The sequence below is a fragment of the Muntiacus reevesi genome, chromosome 4 (assembly GCF_963930625.1).
Source record: "Muntiacus reevesi chromosome 4, mMunRee1.1, whole genome shotgun sequence".
Lineage (NCBI taxonomy): Eukaryota > Metazoa > Chordata > Mammalia > Artiodactyla > Cervidae > Muntiacus > Muntiacus reevesi.
Window position 1 is genome coordinate 96,262,279 of NC_089252.1, and position 15,707 is coordinate 96,277,985.

Here is a 15,707-nt window from a genome sequence, read left to right on the forward strand (position 1 = left end):
TTAAAATTCTCCAAGCCAGGCTTCAGCAATATGTGAACCATGAACTTCAGATGTTCAAGGTGGTTTTAGAAAAGGCAGGGAACCAGAGATTAAATTGCCAACATCTGCTGGATCATCAAAAAAGCAAGAGAGTTCCAGAAAAACATCTATTTCTGCTCTATTGACTATGCTAAATCTTTGACCGTGTGGATCACAATAAACTGTGAAAAATTCTGAAAGAGATGGAAATACCAGACCACCTGACCTGCCTCTTGAGAAATCTGTATGCAGGTCAGGAAGCAACAGTTAGAACTTGACATGGAACAACAGACTGGTTCCAAATCAGGAGAGGAGTATGCCAAGGCTATATATTGTCACCCTGCTTATTTAACTTCTATGCAGAGTACATCATGAGAAACGGTGGACTGGAAGAAGCACAACCTGGAATCAAGATTGCTGGGAGAAATATCAATAAACTCAGATATGCAGATGACACCACCCTTATGGTACAAAGTGAAGAACTAAAGAGCCTCTTGATGAAAGTGAAAGAGGAGAGTGAAAAAGTTGGCTTAAAGCTCAACATTCAGAAAACTAAGATCATGGCATCTGGTCCCATCACTTCATGGCAAATAGATGGGGAAACAGTGGAAACAGTGACTGACTTTATCTTTTTGGGCTCCAAAATCACTGCAGATGGTGATTGTAGCCATGAAATTAAAAGACGCTTACTCCTTGGAAGGAAAGTTATGACCAAACTAGATAGCATATTAAAAAGCAGAGACATTACTTTGCCAACAAAGGTCCATCTAATCAAGGCTATTGTTTTTCCAGTGGTCATGTGTGGATGTGAGACTTGGACCATAAAGAAAGCTGAGGGCCGAAGAATTGATGCTTTTGAACTGTGGTGTTGGAGAAGACTCTTGAGAGTCCCTTGGACTGCAAGGAGATCTAGCCAGTCCATCCTAAAGGAGATCAGTCCTGAATATTCATTGGAAGGACTGATGTTGAAGCTGAAACTCCAATAATTTGGCCACCTGATGTGAAGAGCTGGCTCCTTTGAAAAGACCCTGATCCTGCATAACATTGAAGGTGGAAGGAGAAGGGGACGACAGAGGATGAGGTGGTTGGATGGCATCACTGACTTAATGGGCATGAGTTTGAGTAAACACTGGGAGTTGGTGATGGACAGGGAGTCCTGGCGTGTGCTGCAGTCCATGGGGTTGTAAAAGAGTTGGATGCAACTGAGCGACTGAACTGAACAGAACTGAGCTGAAAAGAAGGATACTTTCCTTTTATAAAAGGGGAGTAGGTGATTAAGAAAGATATTTTCAGAAGCAGGCCATTCTCAGTAAGATAAATTTTAGGCAAATGTACACGTGAAGGCTGAGAAATACATTTCTTTAAAGTTATCTACACCATGGACCCCTCCAGGGGTTGCGGCACCCCCCGAGGTGTCTATGTGTCTCTTACCCACTAGCTTGGTTTCACCCAGGTGAGTCCTTGAACTCCTGTGTAAGGAAACAGGAAGCAGGGTGGTTTGGTGATATGTGCATGCAAGGTCTTTTCAGTCATGTCAAACTCTTTGCGAACCCATGGACTGTCTGCCAGGCTCCTCTGTCTATGGGATTCTTCAGGCAAAAATACTGGACGGCATTACCATGCTCTCCCCCAGGCGATCTTTCTGACCCAGGGATCAAACCAGGGTGTTTCCTGCATAGCAGGCAGATTCTTTACCATCTGAGTCACCAGGGTTGGTGGTGGAAAGAGACAAGATGGGGGAGAGAGAGAGAGATTGAAATTCAGAGACAGAGAGCTACATCTTCAAACTAAACCACTCTATGACCAGTCTATCATATACTAGAGGAAGAACACATTTCAAGTAAGTACAAGTCACGCTGTCTAAACAACCAGTGAGACAAAAATGGTCGATTAACTCCATAATACTGGCTTTACCAATAAATCTGCAGCAAGCCTCACTACTCTTTCCATGACCTCATGAGATTTCCAACCATCTATTTCAGAAGAGTTTCTAGCAACTCTAATGATACTTCTCCAGTACAGGGGCACAAAGGAATGACAGGCATCATATTTCTGTTTTAGATCTAAGGGATCTGGATGAAAAAGAACGTGATTGCTTTTCAAATACCTGCCCTGAGGACTCAGGTAAGCCCTTGAAGCATTGGAAGAAAGAAATTAGAAACGACGGAAAAAATTATTTCATAAAGCAAACCACTTACGATGAGTGGACCCCGGTTGTTCTCTCGATACTTGTTCTGGAAGAAAATGTAAACGACAGTGGCGGCCAAGGAGTAGAGGAAGGCGAAGACGGCGACGGTGACGAAGAACTCTGCCGAGGATGAGGAGTCCCCAATCAGGGACACCTTCTGTCGCTCCTTCCCCTCGCAGGTGGGCACCTCGAAGGTCACCTGGTGCAACCTAAAGCATCAGAGATACCAGAGAGGGGAATCATTAACATGCCAAGGAGAGAAAGTGAGAATGCCAGTAAGTGAGCTTTAGGACTTTCCTGGAGGTTCAGGGGTTAAGACTTCATCGTCCAATGCAGGGGGTTGATCCCTGGTTGGGGAGTTAAAATCCCACATGCTTCGGGGCCAAGAAAACCAAAACATAAAACAGAAGTAATATTTTAACAAATTCAATAAAGGCTTTAAAAATGGTTCATATCAAGAAATCTTAAAGTGAGATTTGATTTGGGACCTTACAGTGGCAAGCCTCTGTGACACTGAGAACTTATAGAGGTTACAGTTGTGATTGTGGCAGTGGATACTACAGTTAAATATCATTCCACTGGGCTCCACAGTAGCTAATTACATTAAAGACAGGGAGAAGGGAAGGGGAAAGCGAACCTGAAATCGATGACAGATTAGATTATGACATTCTCTCCCTGAAATTCTCCAGTGCTTCCTTATCATACTTGGACTCACACCCTAACTCCTAGACATGACCCATCAGGGCCTGGTTTAGGGTCTTTTCACTGACTCTTCTCTTTTCCTCAATCACTCTGTTCCCTGACATTGCCCATGGCTGGTTCCTTTGCAGCACTCAAGTGACAACTCAAAATGTCATCTCCTGGGAGAGTCTTTTCCTGACTATTAATCTAAAATAGCTCCTTTCCCTTAGACATTTCTATGATATCAACCTGTTCAATGTCATTCATAGCACTCAATACCAGCTACATTGCTTGGTGATGTATTTTCTTGTTTGTTTTTGTTTTTTCCGTCTCTCCTGGATTTGGGATCTTGATTTTCTTCTCTGTAAATCACGAATCCCTGACACTGGTTAGATACTCAGTAAACAGGACTTGGATAACTAAATGAATATTCTTGATTCTGTAAGATGATTGATAGACCCTAGTTTGACTGAGCTTTGAGAATTTCTATTTTAGAGAATAAGATCTATCAGGATAGCATTCAGGATCATAGCAACTCATTGTTGTTGTTCAGTCGCTAAGTCATGTCCAGCGTTTTGCAACTCCATGGCCTGCAGCATGCCAGGCTTCCCCATCCTTCACTATCTCCCAGAGTTTGCTCTAACTCATGTCCACTGAGTTGGTGATGCCATTCAACCATCTCCTCCTCTGTCGCCCTCTTCTCCTCCCCTTTCTCTATTACTTAATAGAGAAAAATAAGATTTGGGAGGGTAGTAGTATAGGAGCCAAAATTAGGTTTCTTCAGAAATGCCTAAATCATTTCTTGAGTATTGGAAGGAACTTGGAAATAGAAATGAACAAGAGTAAGCAATATCAGTAAAGGATCATCCGGAAAAATAACCTACAAAAGTTACAATGACAATAAAACCATCGATGAACCTGATAAACTCCCAACTTAAGCTTAAGGAGTATTTCTCTTCCTAAGAAAAAGCTAATTCCTTTAAACAGATTTGTTGTGTACATTCCCCTAGATAATACAAAAATAATACCAATATAATCCAATAATACCAAGATAATACCAATATAACTAACATATCCAAGCATTTATGTGCCATATACTATGTTTTATATGTATTATTTCATCTGATGCTCACAAAAAGCCTTATGATGTAGACACTTAATTGTCCATCCCCCCTTTATACATGAACATACAGGCTTAAAAAAGGTTTAATGATTTGTGCTAAACCACAAGGCTAGTAAATAGGGCCAGAAAATTTTAAACTGTTATGTCAATTTGCTTCTGTTGACTACTGAAAATATTAGCTAGGATGAATTTTTTAAAAAGTGGAGCCCATGGACAACTAGCATAACTATAAGTCCTGCTAAAAATGTTTATTCTGGGGTCTGTCTCAGAGGTACTGAATTGAAACTGTTAGAAGTGTAGCCTAGTTGACAACCAAAACAGGAAACGCCAATCCCCCTTATGTCTCAGAAATCTATTCTTTTTCATTTACTCTTTGACTTAAAAAATAAATAAATAAATAAAATAAAAAACTGTTTACATTGTACACTTGATTTTGCTTATTTATTCTGAGCCGCCTCCTGTTTCTTATAAACCAGAAAAGTGTACAGCTGCAGTAAAACTCAGGGAAATAGAAGCATTCATCATGGTTATACTGTAGAGACTCTTTCTTTCCCTTGCCAGACATACTAAAATATTTCTCAGTAGTTGAGTCTATGGGAATGCTGAAAAAGGAAATAAATTTAAAAGGTAATCATGTCAATTATTCTGGTAGAGGTGATTTTCAGATAATGAGCCCCCCCCTCCCTTTTTCTCACTGTTATGTAATGGATCATTCATTCAACTCATTTTTAACAAGAAGCTTTGTAGTTCACACAGTGTATAGATTCTGGGGATAAAGTAGGGAACAAAGATATGTGGGCTGGGCTCTGCACATGTTGAAATTTGAGTTTAGAGGGAAAAAAATGGCTTTTCTGAGAGGAGCCCAAGACTAGTTTGGGGATGAGGTGGTCAAGGTAAGATTCCTTGTAAAAGTGATTATTTAAGCTGCAACTTGAAAAGTGAATAGAAAACTGTCTAGACCAAAAGTGAGAAAAAAGCACAATGAAATAGGACTTCAGACCCAGTAGGATGGTTATAATCAAAATGATTATAAAACTGGAATGAGACTGGAATAACAAGATAGGATTAGAATAGGAAATTCCATAATTTGGAAAACAGTCTTGCAGTTCTTCAAGTGGTAAACACAGAGCTATGGCATGGTCCAGCAATTCCACTCCTACATATTACATATCCAAGAGAAATGGTAACATTTGTCTGTACTAAACTTGTACTAGAATGTTCATATCAGCATTATTCATAATAGCCCCAAAGTAGAAACAATCAAACATCTTCAGCTGATGAACGGATAAATAAAATGTGGTATATACTCATAGGGTGAAATATTATTTATCAATAAGAAGGAATAAGTACTGATACATGTTACAGCATGGATGATCCTTGAAAACATTATGCTAAGTGAAACAAGCCTGTTGCAAAAGACCATAGATTGCATGACTCCATGTAAAGAGAATGATCAGAATAGGCAAATTTATGGCAATAAAAAGCAGGCTAATGTTCACCAAGGGCTGGTTGGTGAGAACTGGGGATGATGGCTAAGTGGTACAGGACTTCCTTTGGGGGTAACAAAAGCACTTTAGAATTGACTATGGCGATGGAGCCTTATGCTGTTAAACATTACAAGTCACTCGACAGTACATTTTACATGAATGAATGCTATGCTATGTGAATTATATTTCAATAAAACTGTTAAAAAAATAGAGATGAAAGAGCATGTACCAAGATTCTGCAAAAGCAAGGAGCACAGCACATGTGAAATGATGAAATATGGCTTGAAATTGGAATATGGCAGGAGAGAATATGAAAGTTGTAGGATGAGATGGAAAAGTAGCCAGAGACCCTCAGTGCTGGGTCCTGTGGGTCAGATTATAGACTTGGGTCTTTTATCTTTTTTATTTTTCCTAGTGATGACAACTTTAGGGTTTATTTCCTTAACTTTCATATATAACATATAGTATGTTTATCATATTTTACATTATGTCCCTAGTATTTATTTATTTTATAACTGGAAATTTGCACCTTCTGAATGCCTTCATCCAATTCCTCCCTCACCCCCAGTAACCATAAATCTGATTGCTTTTTTCTATGAATCTGTTCATTCATTTTTGAAGTGTAAGTGACCTATAGCACTATATTAGCTCCCATTGTACAACAAAGTAATTTGATATTTCTACACGTTTCAAAATGATCACCATGGTAAGTCTAGTCATGGTATTAAGATATAAAGATATTACATAGTTATTGACTATGTTCCCCACACTGTACATTTCATACCTGTCACTCATTTTTTTTTTTTTTGCAACCTCTTAATCTCCCTCATTTAGTTCTCCCCTCCTCCCACCCTCCTTCCCTCTGGCAATCACCTGATTGTTCTCCTGTTCTCTGTATCTATAACTCTGTTTCTGTTTCTGTTATCTTTGAGCATGTTTTGTTTTTTAGATTCCATTAAGCGTAACACCCTTTAGGTTCATCTATGTTGTCGAAAATGGTAAAACTTCATTTCTGTTTTGGCTAACTTTCCATTACACACACATCTTCTTTATCCTTTCATCTATTAACATGCACTTAGGTTGCTTCCATATCTTGGCTATTGTAAATAATGATGCAGTGAATATGAGGGTGCATATATCTTTTCTATTTGTATTACTATTTTCTTTGGATACATACTCAGGAGTGAATCTTTATCTGAAGACCAATATTGGAAAGATTCCCTTATAATAAACAACATGTAAAACAATAACAGGCAGGACCACGTCACCTGTGGTGACTATTTAGAAACATGCACACCTCCTGTCCAGGTGCCAGGATCTGCAACGCTTCTAACGCGCCAGATCCCTCAGTTCACGTGGAGACATTGGGTCTCCAATTTTTGAGTATACAGACAGCAGCAGGAAGGGGGAGAATAAAATAAATTTTTTCTATGCAATTCAGTGGAATACCAACATTTTCCTCATTGCTAACTTATTGTATTGATTTACAGTAAATGTTAATGATGCTTAAGCACAAGGCAAAAAAAAAAAAATCACTAACAAATTTGCTGTGCTTATTAATATCAATTATCTATAGCTTGGTACTTAGCTTGAAGCCACACGGGTAAAATCAGGACCAAGGGGAAACAGAAGTGAAGCTGTATGCTGGTGCCTGTTCTGAGGAAGGGAGTGGGCATCACTCATAAAGAAAGAGCATGTCAGCTGAAAATGGTCTGAGCACAATAATTCATGTCACTAAACACTTTGAATGCTATGGGATGGCATTTATTACTAAACATATATATTTAACCAGAAAGGTTCTTCTAGGCAACAGTTACATTTATACACATAAGTTTGTATGCTTTATTTTGGGGAGAGAGATTTTAGAGTCACCATATGTTTATCAGTTATAATAACCTTGGAAGCAAATATTCATTCAGAACCTAAACAATGGGGAAACTCTTCTGTACAGATAGTGTCAGTTGACGGAATCTGAAAGCTGATGGGCCTACCTCTGTTCTTGTGAGGGACTAGTCAGGAAGCAGTCGCTGAGACTGCAAAAGCACCAAATCCAATTTGTTGATTTCAAATGTCTAATGCCCTTCTGGGCTGGCCTGACTCAGTCAAGAGGCACTTGAATTTCATTGGGTCTTCCTACATTGTGCCTATCCACAAAAAACCCCACGTGAGAGTAGATTTCTCCTTTTTCTTTTTAAAAACTTGCCAACACTTAAACAGCGCCTTTTAAACATTTCACTCCTGCATCAATTAAACTAAAGGAAGTGCTGGGCACCCACAGTTTTTAGTTCTATTTGTAGGGTCTGAAAAAGTATTAAGCAAGTTGGTGCTACTTTATTAATAAAAATATTTATGACAACCAACAACAACATTTTTCAACCTCCAGGCATTGTATTAGCTTCTTTACTGCTCGTGTCTCACTTAAAGATCATAACAGCCTTCTCAGGTAGGTTCTATCTGCCCCCATTACACAGATGAGGAAACTGAGTCTTGAGGTAGGCAGTGAGCTTACTGGAGGTCAAACAGGTAGTGAAGGGCAGAGGTGAGTCTTCGATGCAAGCAGATTAGAAAGAGCTGTACTAGTAAGTATGACATTTTCTTGCCTCTCTGCTTCAAAAATTACAGAATCCTTAGATTTCCAGCCAAATATTTGTATAAAAATGACTGAGCCAGCTTTCCCATGCCCTCTAATCTAATGGTAGATGGATAGTTTACACTGAATAAGATTCTAAACCAATATTCGTTCTGCTTCCACTTCACAGCACTTGAATTAGGCATCATTCAAGGTACCCAGCAATGACAGAGTTGAATTCCTTTAGGCCGACCAACAGGAAGTCATTAAAAGCATCTGAGTTTCCAAATCTTGTCCTGTGTTATCCTAACATTTGCTTTATAAGTAAGCAGAGGGCAATGAACCTGACTGCCTCGGGTACTGAAACGATGATCATCATAGCATAGTTCTTTACAGGAGGAGAGTAAAGGACAGCACAGATTCATCTTCAGATAGCACTGTGCCAGTAAGGGCATCTGGTCATAAGACTTTTGAAATTGTGGACAGTACATTTCACCAGGTGCGGAACAAAATAGGACTTAAGCTCCTAACATTATACCTGGGGGTGGTTCAGTGCAAGACAGTAATGACACATCCCAAGGGTGGTGACCCCACCCAGGAGTAAATGCAGGAAGCATTAAGGTATTGGGGAGAAAATAGCTGCCACAGAATTTCTGACAGCCAGGATTAAAGTGGCCAAGCGGAGATCAGTGGGCAACCGGCAAATCATGGTGCTGAGCACGGGTCTCCTCACAAGATAATTTTGTGTAGCCCCTGTTTCAATCTTTGCACCAGTTGATAAAGACTCAAATCCTCTTGCTCTACTTCTTCCTCTCTTCCCACCAGGAAATACTGGCATTTGCCTGGTTTTTAGATTTTCTTTTCCTTTGCTAGTCATACGTGTGTATGTGTGTGTATGACTGCATTTACGTGCACATTTGCAGACACCTCTCCTTGCTCAGCCTGTATAATTTGCAATATAAATGACTACAAGATCCTGTGAGTTTACATACACTTTTAAACACATCTCATTTTTTCTTCCCAGCAACCTTCTTCGTTTACAGATGAGAAAGTTGGAGGTCAGACAACTTGAAAGAATCACCAAAGATCACCCAGATGGCAAAGAGAAGATGCAAAAGTCTGCTATGCTCAAGTCCTTTATTCATTCACGAGGGATTTATTGAGCCCAATGCGCCAGTCATTAGAGAAGCTAAGACGGGATGGCAATGAGTTGTGAGGAATTATGGTTGTGGCATGAGGTGTGGCAATGAGGAGTGAAGATTATACAGAAGGTTGAAAGGGACAAGTCCCCTCTGACTGCCTTTTCCCCTGGTTTTCTTACTGAACCTGAAGCATGGCATTTGGTGACGCTACTTAGGACAGTGATGGTGAGCCCACCTCTGCTACTGCTGGGTGCTGATCACCAACTGACAACTTTTTTGAGCACATACTAAGCCAGGCACCAAGCCAAAGGCTTTCATGTATTATCTCACACCTTCAAACTAGATAAAGAGGGTACTATTTCCCTTCTTTTTAGTGGAGAGGAAAGTGAGGAGCACAGCGGTAATTCAACTTATTGAAGCAAGGCCTTCAAACAGAGTCTGTGTGTGTGCTGCATTGCTTCAGGAGTGTTCAGCTCATGGACTTTAGCCCACCAGGCTCCTCTGTCCATGGGATTCTCCAGCAAGAATGCTGGGACCCATACTGTCATCCTCCAGGGATGCTGCCTTCCCAACCCAGGGGTCAAACCTGGGTCTCTTACGTCTCCTGTATTGGCGGGTAGGTTCTCTACCACTGGCGCCACCTGGGAAGCCCAAAACAGAGTGTATGTGACCCCAAAGCTTTTACTCTTAATCTCCCACATGAAAAAATATAGTATTTAATACCATTCATTGTTTTTATTACTCACCTATTTACTGACTTCCCACAGCAAGGCTGTCCTTTCTGAGAGACTTCTTGCAGTCAGTCATGGCTCAGATGGTAGAGAATCTGCCTGTAATGCAGGAGACCTGGGCTGGATCCCTTGATCGGGAAGATCCCCTGAAGGAGGAAATGGCTACCCAATCCAGTATTCTTGCCTGGAGAATTCCATGGACAGAGGAGCCTGACTGGTTACAGTCCACAGGGATGGAAAGAGTGGGACACGAATGAGCGACTTTTACTTTTCACTTTCCCTCTCTCTATTAATCTCCTCTTTAGGTTGTTTCTTAGCAGGAGAGTGGTCATGGGCTGAATATTGGAGTGTCTGGGATCTGTGATATTTTGTTCCACGTTTCCTGGGCTCATGGGTGGTTTTAAATTGTTTCTCAAGACTCACACATTGATTATAGCAAGGATTTCCTTTATGCCACCAGCACCTCTTAAAGTGTATATTTATGCTGTGGTCAAAATCTGGGGAGTGTCTGACTTCATGGAGCCTTAGGTACAGGATCTATTTAGGGTGGAAAAGGCAGAAGACGGGGACAGTGTGAGAACTGAGAAGGGCCTTGGGAAACATGCCAGTTGCAGTTGAGAGCTGAGAGAAGGCTCCAGCATCTGCTCTCTGGTTGCTAAAGCTGGACACAAGTTTGAAGTCCTCATCCTGCAAAGGAACCTGGAGAGACTCTGTCTGAGACACAGGACTCACTGATCGGAAGCTGAAAAGGATCCGCTTACCTGGAATGCCTCTGTGGACAAAAGGGGTCATTACTAAGCTCTAACCAATGTCAAAGAAAGCAAAATGAAGACAGTCCAGGTTACAAATATCCTTTGAAGAGCACCTCAGGGATTCTAATGATGCTCTCTGTTACCAGGAAGGTCAGTGGACCTGCAAGGGGCAACTAGACTCCTGTCTGCTAGACATGAGCGCTGATTTCCAGCTTCCTTATTTTCAGGTAAGAGGCATTGCTTAGGCAGCCAGCACCACTTTTGTAGATGTTTTTGCCTTAAGTTTGAATCATCTCCAAGACTTGCAACAAAAGCACATCAGGAATTCACTAAAAATAATTTCCTAAAAGAAGAAAACAAAACTAAGGGAAAGAAAAAACACTGTATATATTTCTGCTCTTAAACACAAGGGCTTATCTCCTTGATGTGATTCTGCATTAAATGAACTAAAGCTTATTGGTTTCCATGGGAGGAACTTTCTATTACTTTTTTCTGTTCTTTACCTTACCATTAGGGAAGATACTTTTTTTCTTAAGGAGAATATTGGGCAGAGAGAACTGAGCTAGACATTGGAAAATGCAATTAAGGTTATTGCAAAGAATACTCTTTTCTATGTAATTTGCTGTGCTTGCTCACATGAAGATAAGGCTGGAAAATGACTGGCTCTCCCCGCTAGTATGTGCATATCAGTTCCATGGGCCAGAAAGATATTAATCCAATTTACTGAAAGTGCACTATGCTAGAAGGATCTTTTCAAATTTCATCCCCCCTCCACAAGTTTACATTTGTATAGATTCAAAGTAAAATGGTAGACTCCAAGGTGATTAAAAAGAAATGGATCTGTGGAAGCCAGGGCATGGCCTGGAGTAGGACTGAAAAAAGAAAAACTCTCTGAAACCATATAATGGCTTGCAAAGAGGCACTGCCATTCTCATAAGCTATGATTTATTAATTTTAGTTTCTTCAAATAGAGTTTGAGTCATAGGGAACTCAGACTGCCACTACATTGTCAAATTAAAATAGACAATGAGGTCGTTATCTGTATATTTCAGGGAATTTTTTTTTTCCCTTCTTGTTTGCCTTCCCTGAACTATGGTGCTATACTCAAGTGAATTACAAAAGAAGTCTTAGAGTTTTGTTTTTTTTACACTTGAATGTCCAGGCAACTGCCTCTCTCTGTCCATTTTACCTAGTTAGTACAGAAATAAACAATTTAAAGGCTTCAACTAAAAGATTTTTATATTTGGAACACATACAGGTCACGTGGGAGAGGACTGCAGAAATCCATCTGAGTTGATCTTTTGTTTAGAGTTTAGGCCAAATTGATTTGATTTATTAACAGTCAAAATATGCTATGTATAAAAGTTCAATCAATACAGAAATGATTAGAGAAGGAAAATGTAAGGTTTCTCATAATTTCACTTAGTATTAACAACTTAAAAGATGAAAATCAAACAGGGTCTTTAAACTGCTGTTTATTACCTAATAAGATGACCAGCAAATACCTTATTTTTTTAGGAAGAGCTACCATATTCTTAAGTCTTATAATATACCTAAAGATCCCTGGGTTGAATCTTTCCAACCCAGAGATTGAACCCAGGTCTCCCACATTGCAGGCAGATTCTTTACCATCTGAGCCACCAGGGAAGGCCAATATACATAGAGGATATATGAATTATCATATTGTATAGAATATTCTATATTAGTGCACATCACATAATATTTTTCTTAATGGTCCTCCAGTGGTGGAAATTTTATTTCCCATCTTTAAACACTGAAACAATGCCTTGAACATGTATCTTTGGATATCTGTGTGTTCTTTGGATAAATTTCTAGAAGCAGAACTGCTGGGGGAAGGAGTTTATTAGTCAGGGTTCTCCAGGGAAACAGTATTAATAGGATATATATTATAAGGAATTTAAGGAATCTATTTTAAGGAATTAGCTCATGTGAGTGTAGGGGCTGGCAAGTCTGAAATACACAGGGCAAGCCAGCAGCCTCGAGATCTAAGTAAGAGTTGATGTCGTGAACTTGAGTCCAAAGCCTGGAAAAGCAGAATTTCTATGTTACACTCTGAAGGCAAAATTTTCCCCCCAAACCCTTTTTTTTTGTACAAGAAATCTCAGTTTTTGCTCATCACATCTTCAACTGACTGGATGAGACACACTCACATTATGCGAGAATATATTACATTTAGTATAATAGAAAGAAAGAAAGTGAAGTCGTTCAGTCCTGTCTGACTCTTTGCGACCCCATGGACTGTAACCTACCAGGTTCCTCCATCCGTGGGATTTTCCAGGCAAGGATACTGGAGTGGGTTGCCATTTTCTTCTTCCCGACCCAGGGATTGAACCCGGATCTCCGGCATTGTAGACAGACGCTTTACCGTCTGAACCTCCAGAGAAGCTTTATTGTAATGCTTGCATGTAATTGGCAATTGCAGTTGCTACTACTAGGTAAACTGCAAACAGTTTCCAACACTCAAAATTCAAGGCAGAAGTCTAATTACTAAGGTTGATTTTTTAAAAATCCAAATGCTTTCAAAAAGAAGAATTCCAAGACCTAGAAATACAATGTGTTCTATTACTATACTTCTCTGTCAAAAAGTCACCCTTATCAGGCAGTTATTTGGTCATTTTTTTCTTCTGCCTGCTGTCATTTCATTCTTCACATAATAACGACCTCGTTGAATGTTCAGGATAGGAAAACGAACAGAATCCTTGCTGGGAAGGAAATTCAATATATCTGCCAGATTATAATAAAATAAGCAGGAATCGTTTATACATATAGAACAAAATGCAATCTCCTTTAAACCATTGAAAAGCCTGTCAAGTGGCCGTGAAGTTGTAAATTTCCAGTTCTTCAGGTTGTTAATATTACCACAAATACACAAATTCTTTTTTGCGGGGCAAAAAAGTCTAAGGCATAAGGAAACACTGTTCATCTTAGTTAACTAAACACAGTTTGTTCAATAAATTTATCAGCTCAGGATGGAAACTGCTCTTCATTGTCAGCAAATATAATGTCATCCATGTTCCTGATGCTTTGCTAGCAACAGGGGATTAATCATACTTTTTTCAAGTTGCATTTGAAACATGACATCTAAGAATTCATTTTCCACACAGCAACCAGAAATCTCTTACATAAATCAGAGCATGTCACTCCGTGGCATAAAGCTCTCCTTTAAGGCTTCCCCTCCCACTCAGGGCCAGATGTAAACACCTCATCATGGCTTACAGGTCTAACATCATTTGGATCTTGCCCACTTGTTTGCTATCATCACACACACTTGATACTTTCTCTTTCCAGAACACAACTCTCCCGCCCACTGGGGCCTCTTAACTGGCCTTCAAGCTGTCCACCATCAGTTTTATCTCTTCATTCAGATCCTCACGACAAGTATCACCACCACTGAGAGACCTCCCTTGACCGTGTAATCTAAAGGGCCCGTCCGTCCCATTATCCTACTTCACTGCTTAATTTACTTTGTTTATTGCTCTAGTGCCTGTCTGAAGTCACACTGCTTATTTGTGAACCTGTGTTTTGCCTATCTCTCCTCCTAGGCTCTAAGTAGCGTGAAGGCAGGGATCCTGTTTATTTTCGCTGCCTATGACGGAGTACCAGGTCAAATCTGGGGCAAAACACAAATGCATGGAAAATGGCTTTCTTGCATATTTAGTTCAGGTGGGAATGAATGGAGAGATGCTCAGGGTGACCCCACACTGTCTATTGCTGGAAAAGAATTCTTGGGGACAGCTTGGTGCCTCTGAAGTTAACAATGAAAAAGAGACTGTTTTTCACGCTGCCCAGGAAAAGGCATGAGGTAGCTTCCTCTCCTCACCAAAGGATTCTCAGGGAATCCTTGACTATGTTCTGCTTAATCCCTTCCTGCTTATCCAAGCCATCCTCCAGAACATCTGTTCCCAAATACGTCACCTCAATTTGAACCAATCTCCCATGAAAGACCATTGTATACAACATCTAGCAAAGATTCTACCAGAAAAGCTTTGAATATTTTAATGAGGCGAGTGATACTAAACTATTCGTTGAAGGGTCCAAAAAGTCTTCAAAAGGAAAAAAATAGTAATTAGTCATTGGAAAGATTTCAAACAAAACCAAACCCAAAACCCTTCTATGTGTGTTTTGTTTTCCTTGATTCACAGAATATTTAAAGGGAAGAGAACAGAAGTGAAATCCTGCTTCTTCCCCTGATAATTAGAAATCAAGGTCTAACCCATGTGAACATATGCTGCAAATAATTCTTGCAACTAATTTCATATTCAATATTTCTATTTAGCTCCCTAGAAATACTTAATGTTTATGAAAACTCTAGATCAGAACTCCTCAAACTGTGACTCAAAGACCCCTGAGGATATATGAAACCCTTCCAGGGGGCTCATGAGATTAAAACGGTTTTCACAATAATACTAACATGCTATTTGTCACTTTCAATCTCATTCTCTTGTAAGTATATGATAGAGTTTTCCAGAAGGGAAACTGCTATAAAATGTAGCTGTTGTTCTGATGGCTAATAAAATGCATATTTTTATATTTGATACATTTCTTAGCTTTGATTTCTAATTTGGTAATCTTCTAAATATCCATAGACATATTCCACACAAATGAAAAGCTCTTTGTAGTCCTCAATCATTTATAAGAAGGTAGAGGGATCTGGGACTTAATGTTTGAGAATGGCTGCTCTAAATGATGATTTTTTACTTTCCCTCAAATTTTCATTTTTCTTATGTCCATTTTTGATATTCAAGTTATATGGACATGCATGACCTGATATTGAGTACCTATCATACGCATGTCATCACACTAAGCAATCATTTTTATTGTCATCAGTCAATGAGCGTGTAGAGTATGTAACAGCTTTCTGTCCTTGGCAAATACTCAGTAAAGGGCTCTTGTATGAGAACTGCAGGTGATACTACCTAGATATCCTCTATCCCACTGACTGTCCATGCCTCACCTAGAGGGCATATGCTTTTATCTCAGATTATGAATCCTCCC

The 15,707-nt window shown here is 39.8% G+C and overlaps 1 protein-coding gene across 1 annotated transcript in view; it reads right to left on the minus strand.

The window, feature by feature from the left end:
- The window catches only part of SYNPR (synaptoporin), a 286,268-nt gene that overhangs the window by 49,648 nt on the left and 220,913 nt on the right, over positions 1 to 15,707 (minus strand). The window contains exon 4 of the mRNA XM_065935294.1: positions 2,217 to 2,415. Within this exon, the coding sequence (XP_065791366.1) occupies positions 2,217 to 2,415 (199 nt within the window). The remainder of the gene's footprint in view (positions 1 to 2,216; positions 2,416 to 15,707) is intronic.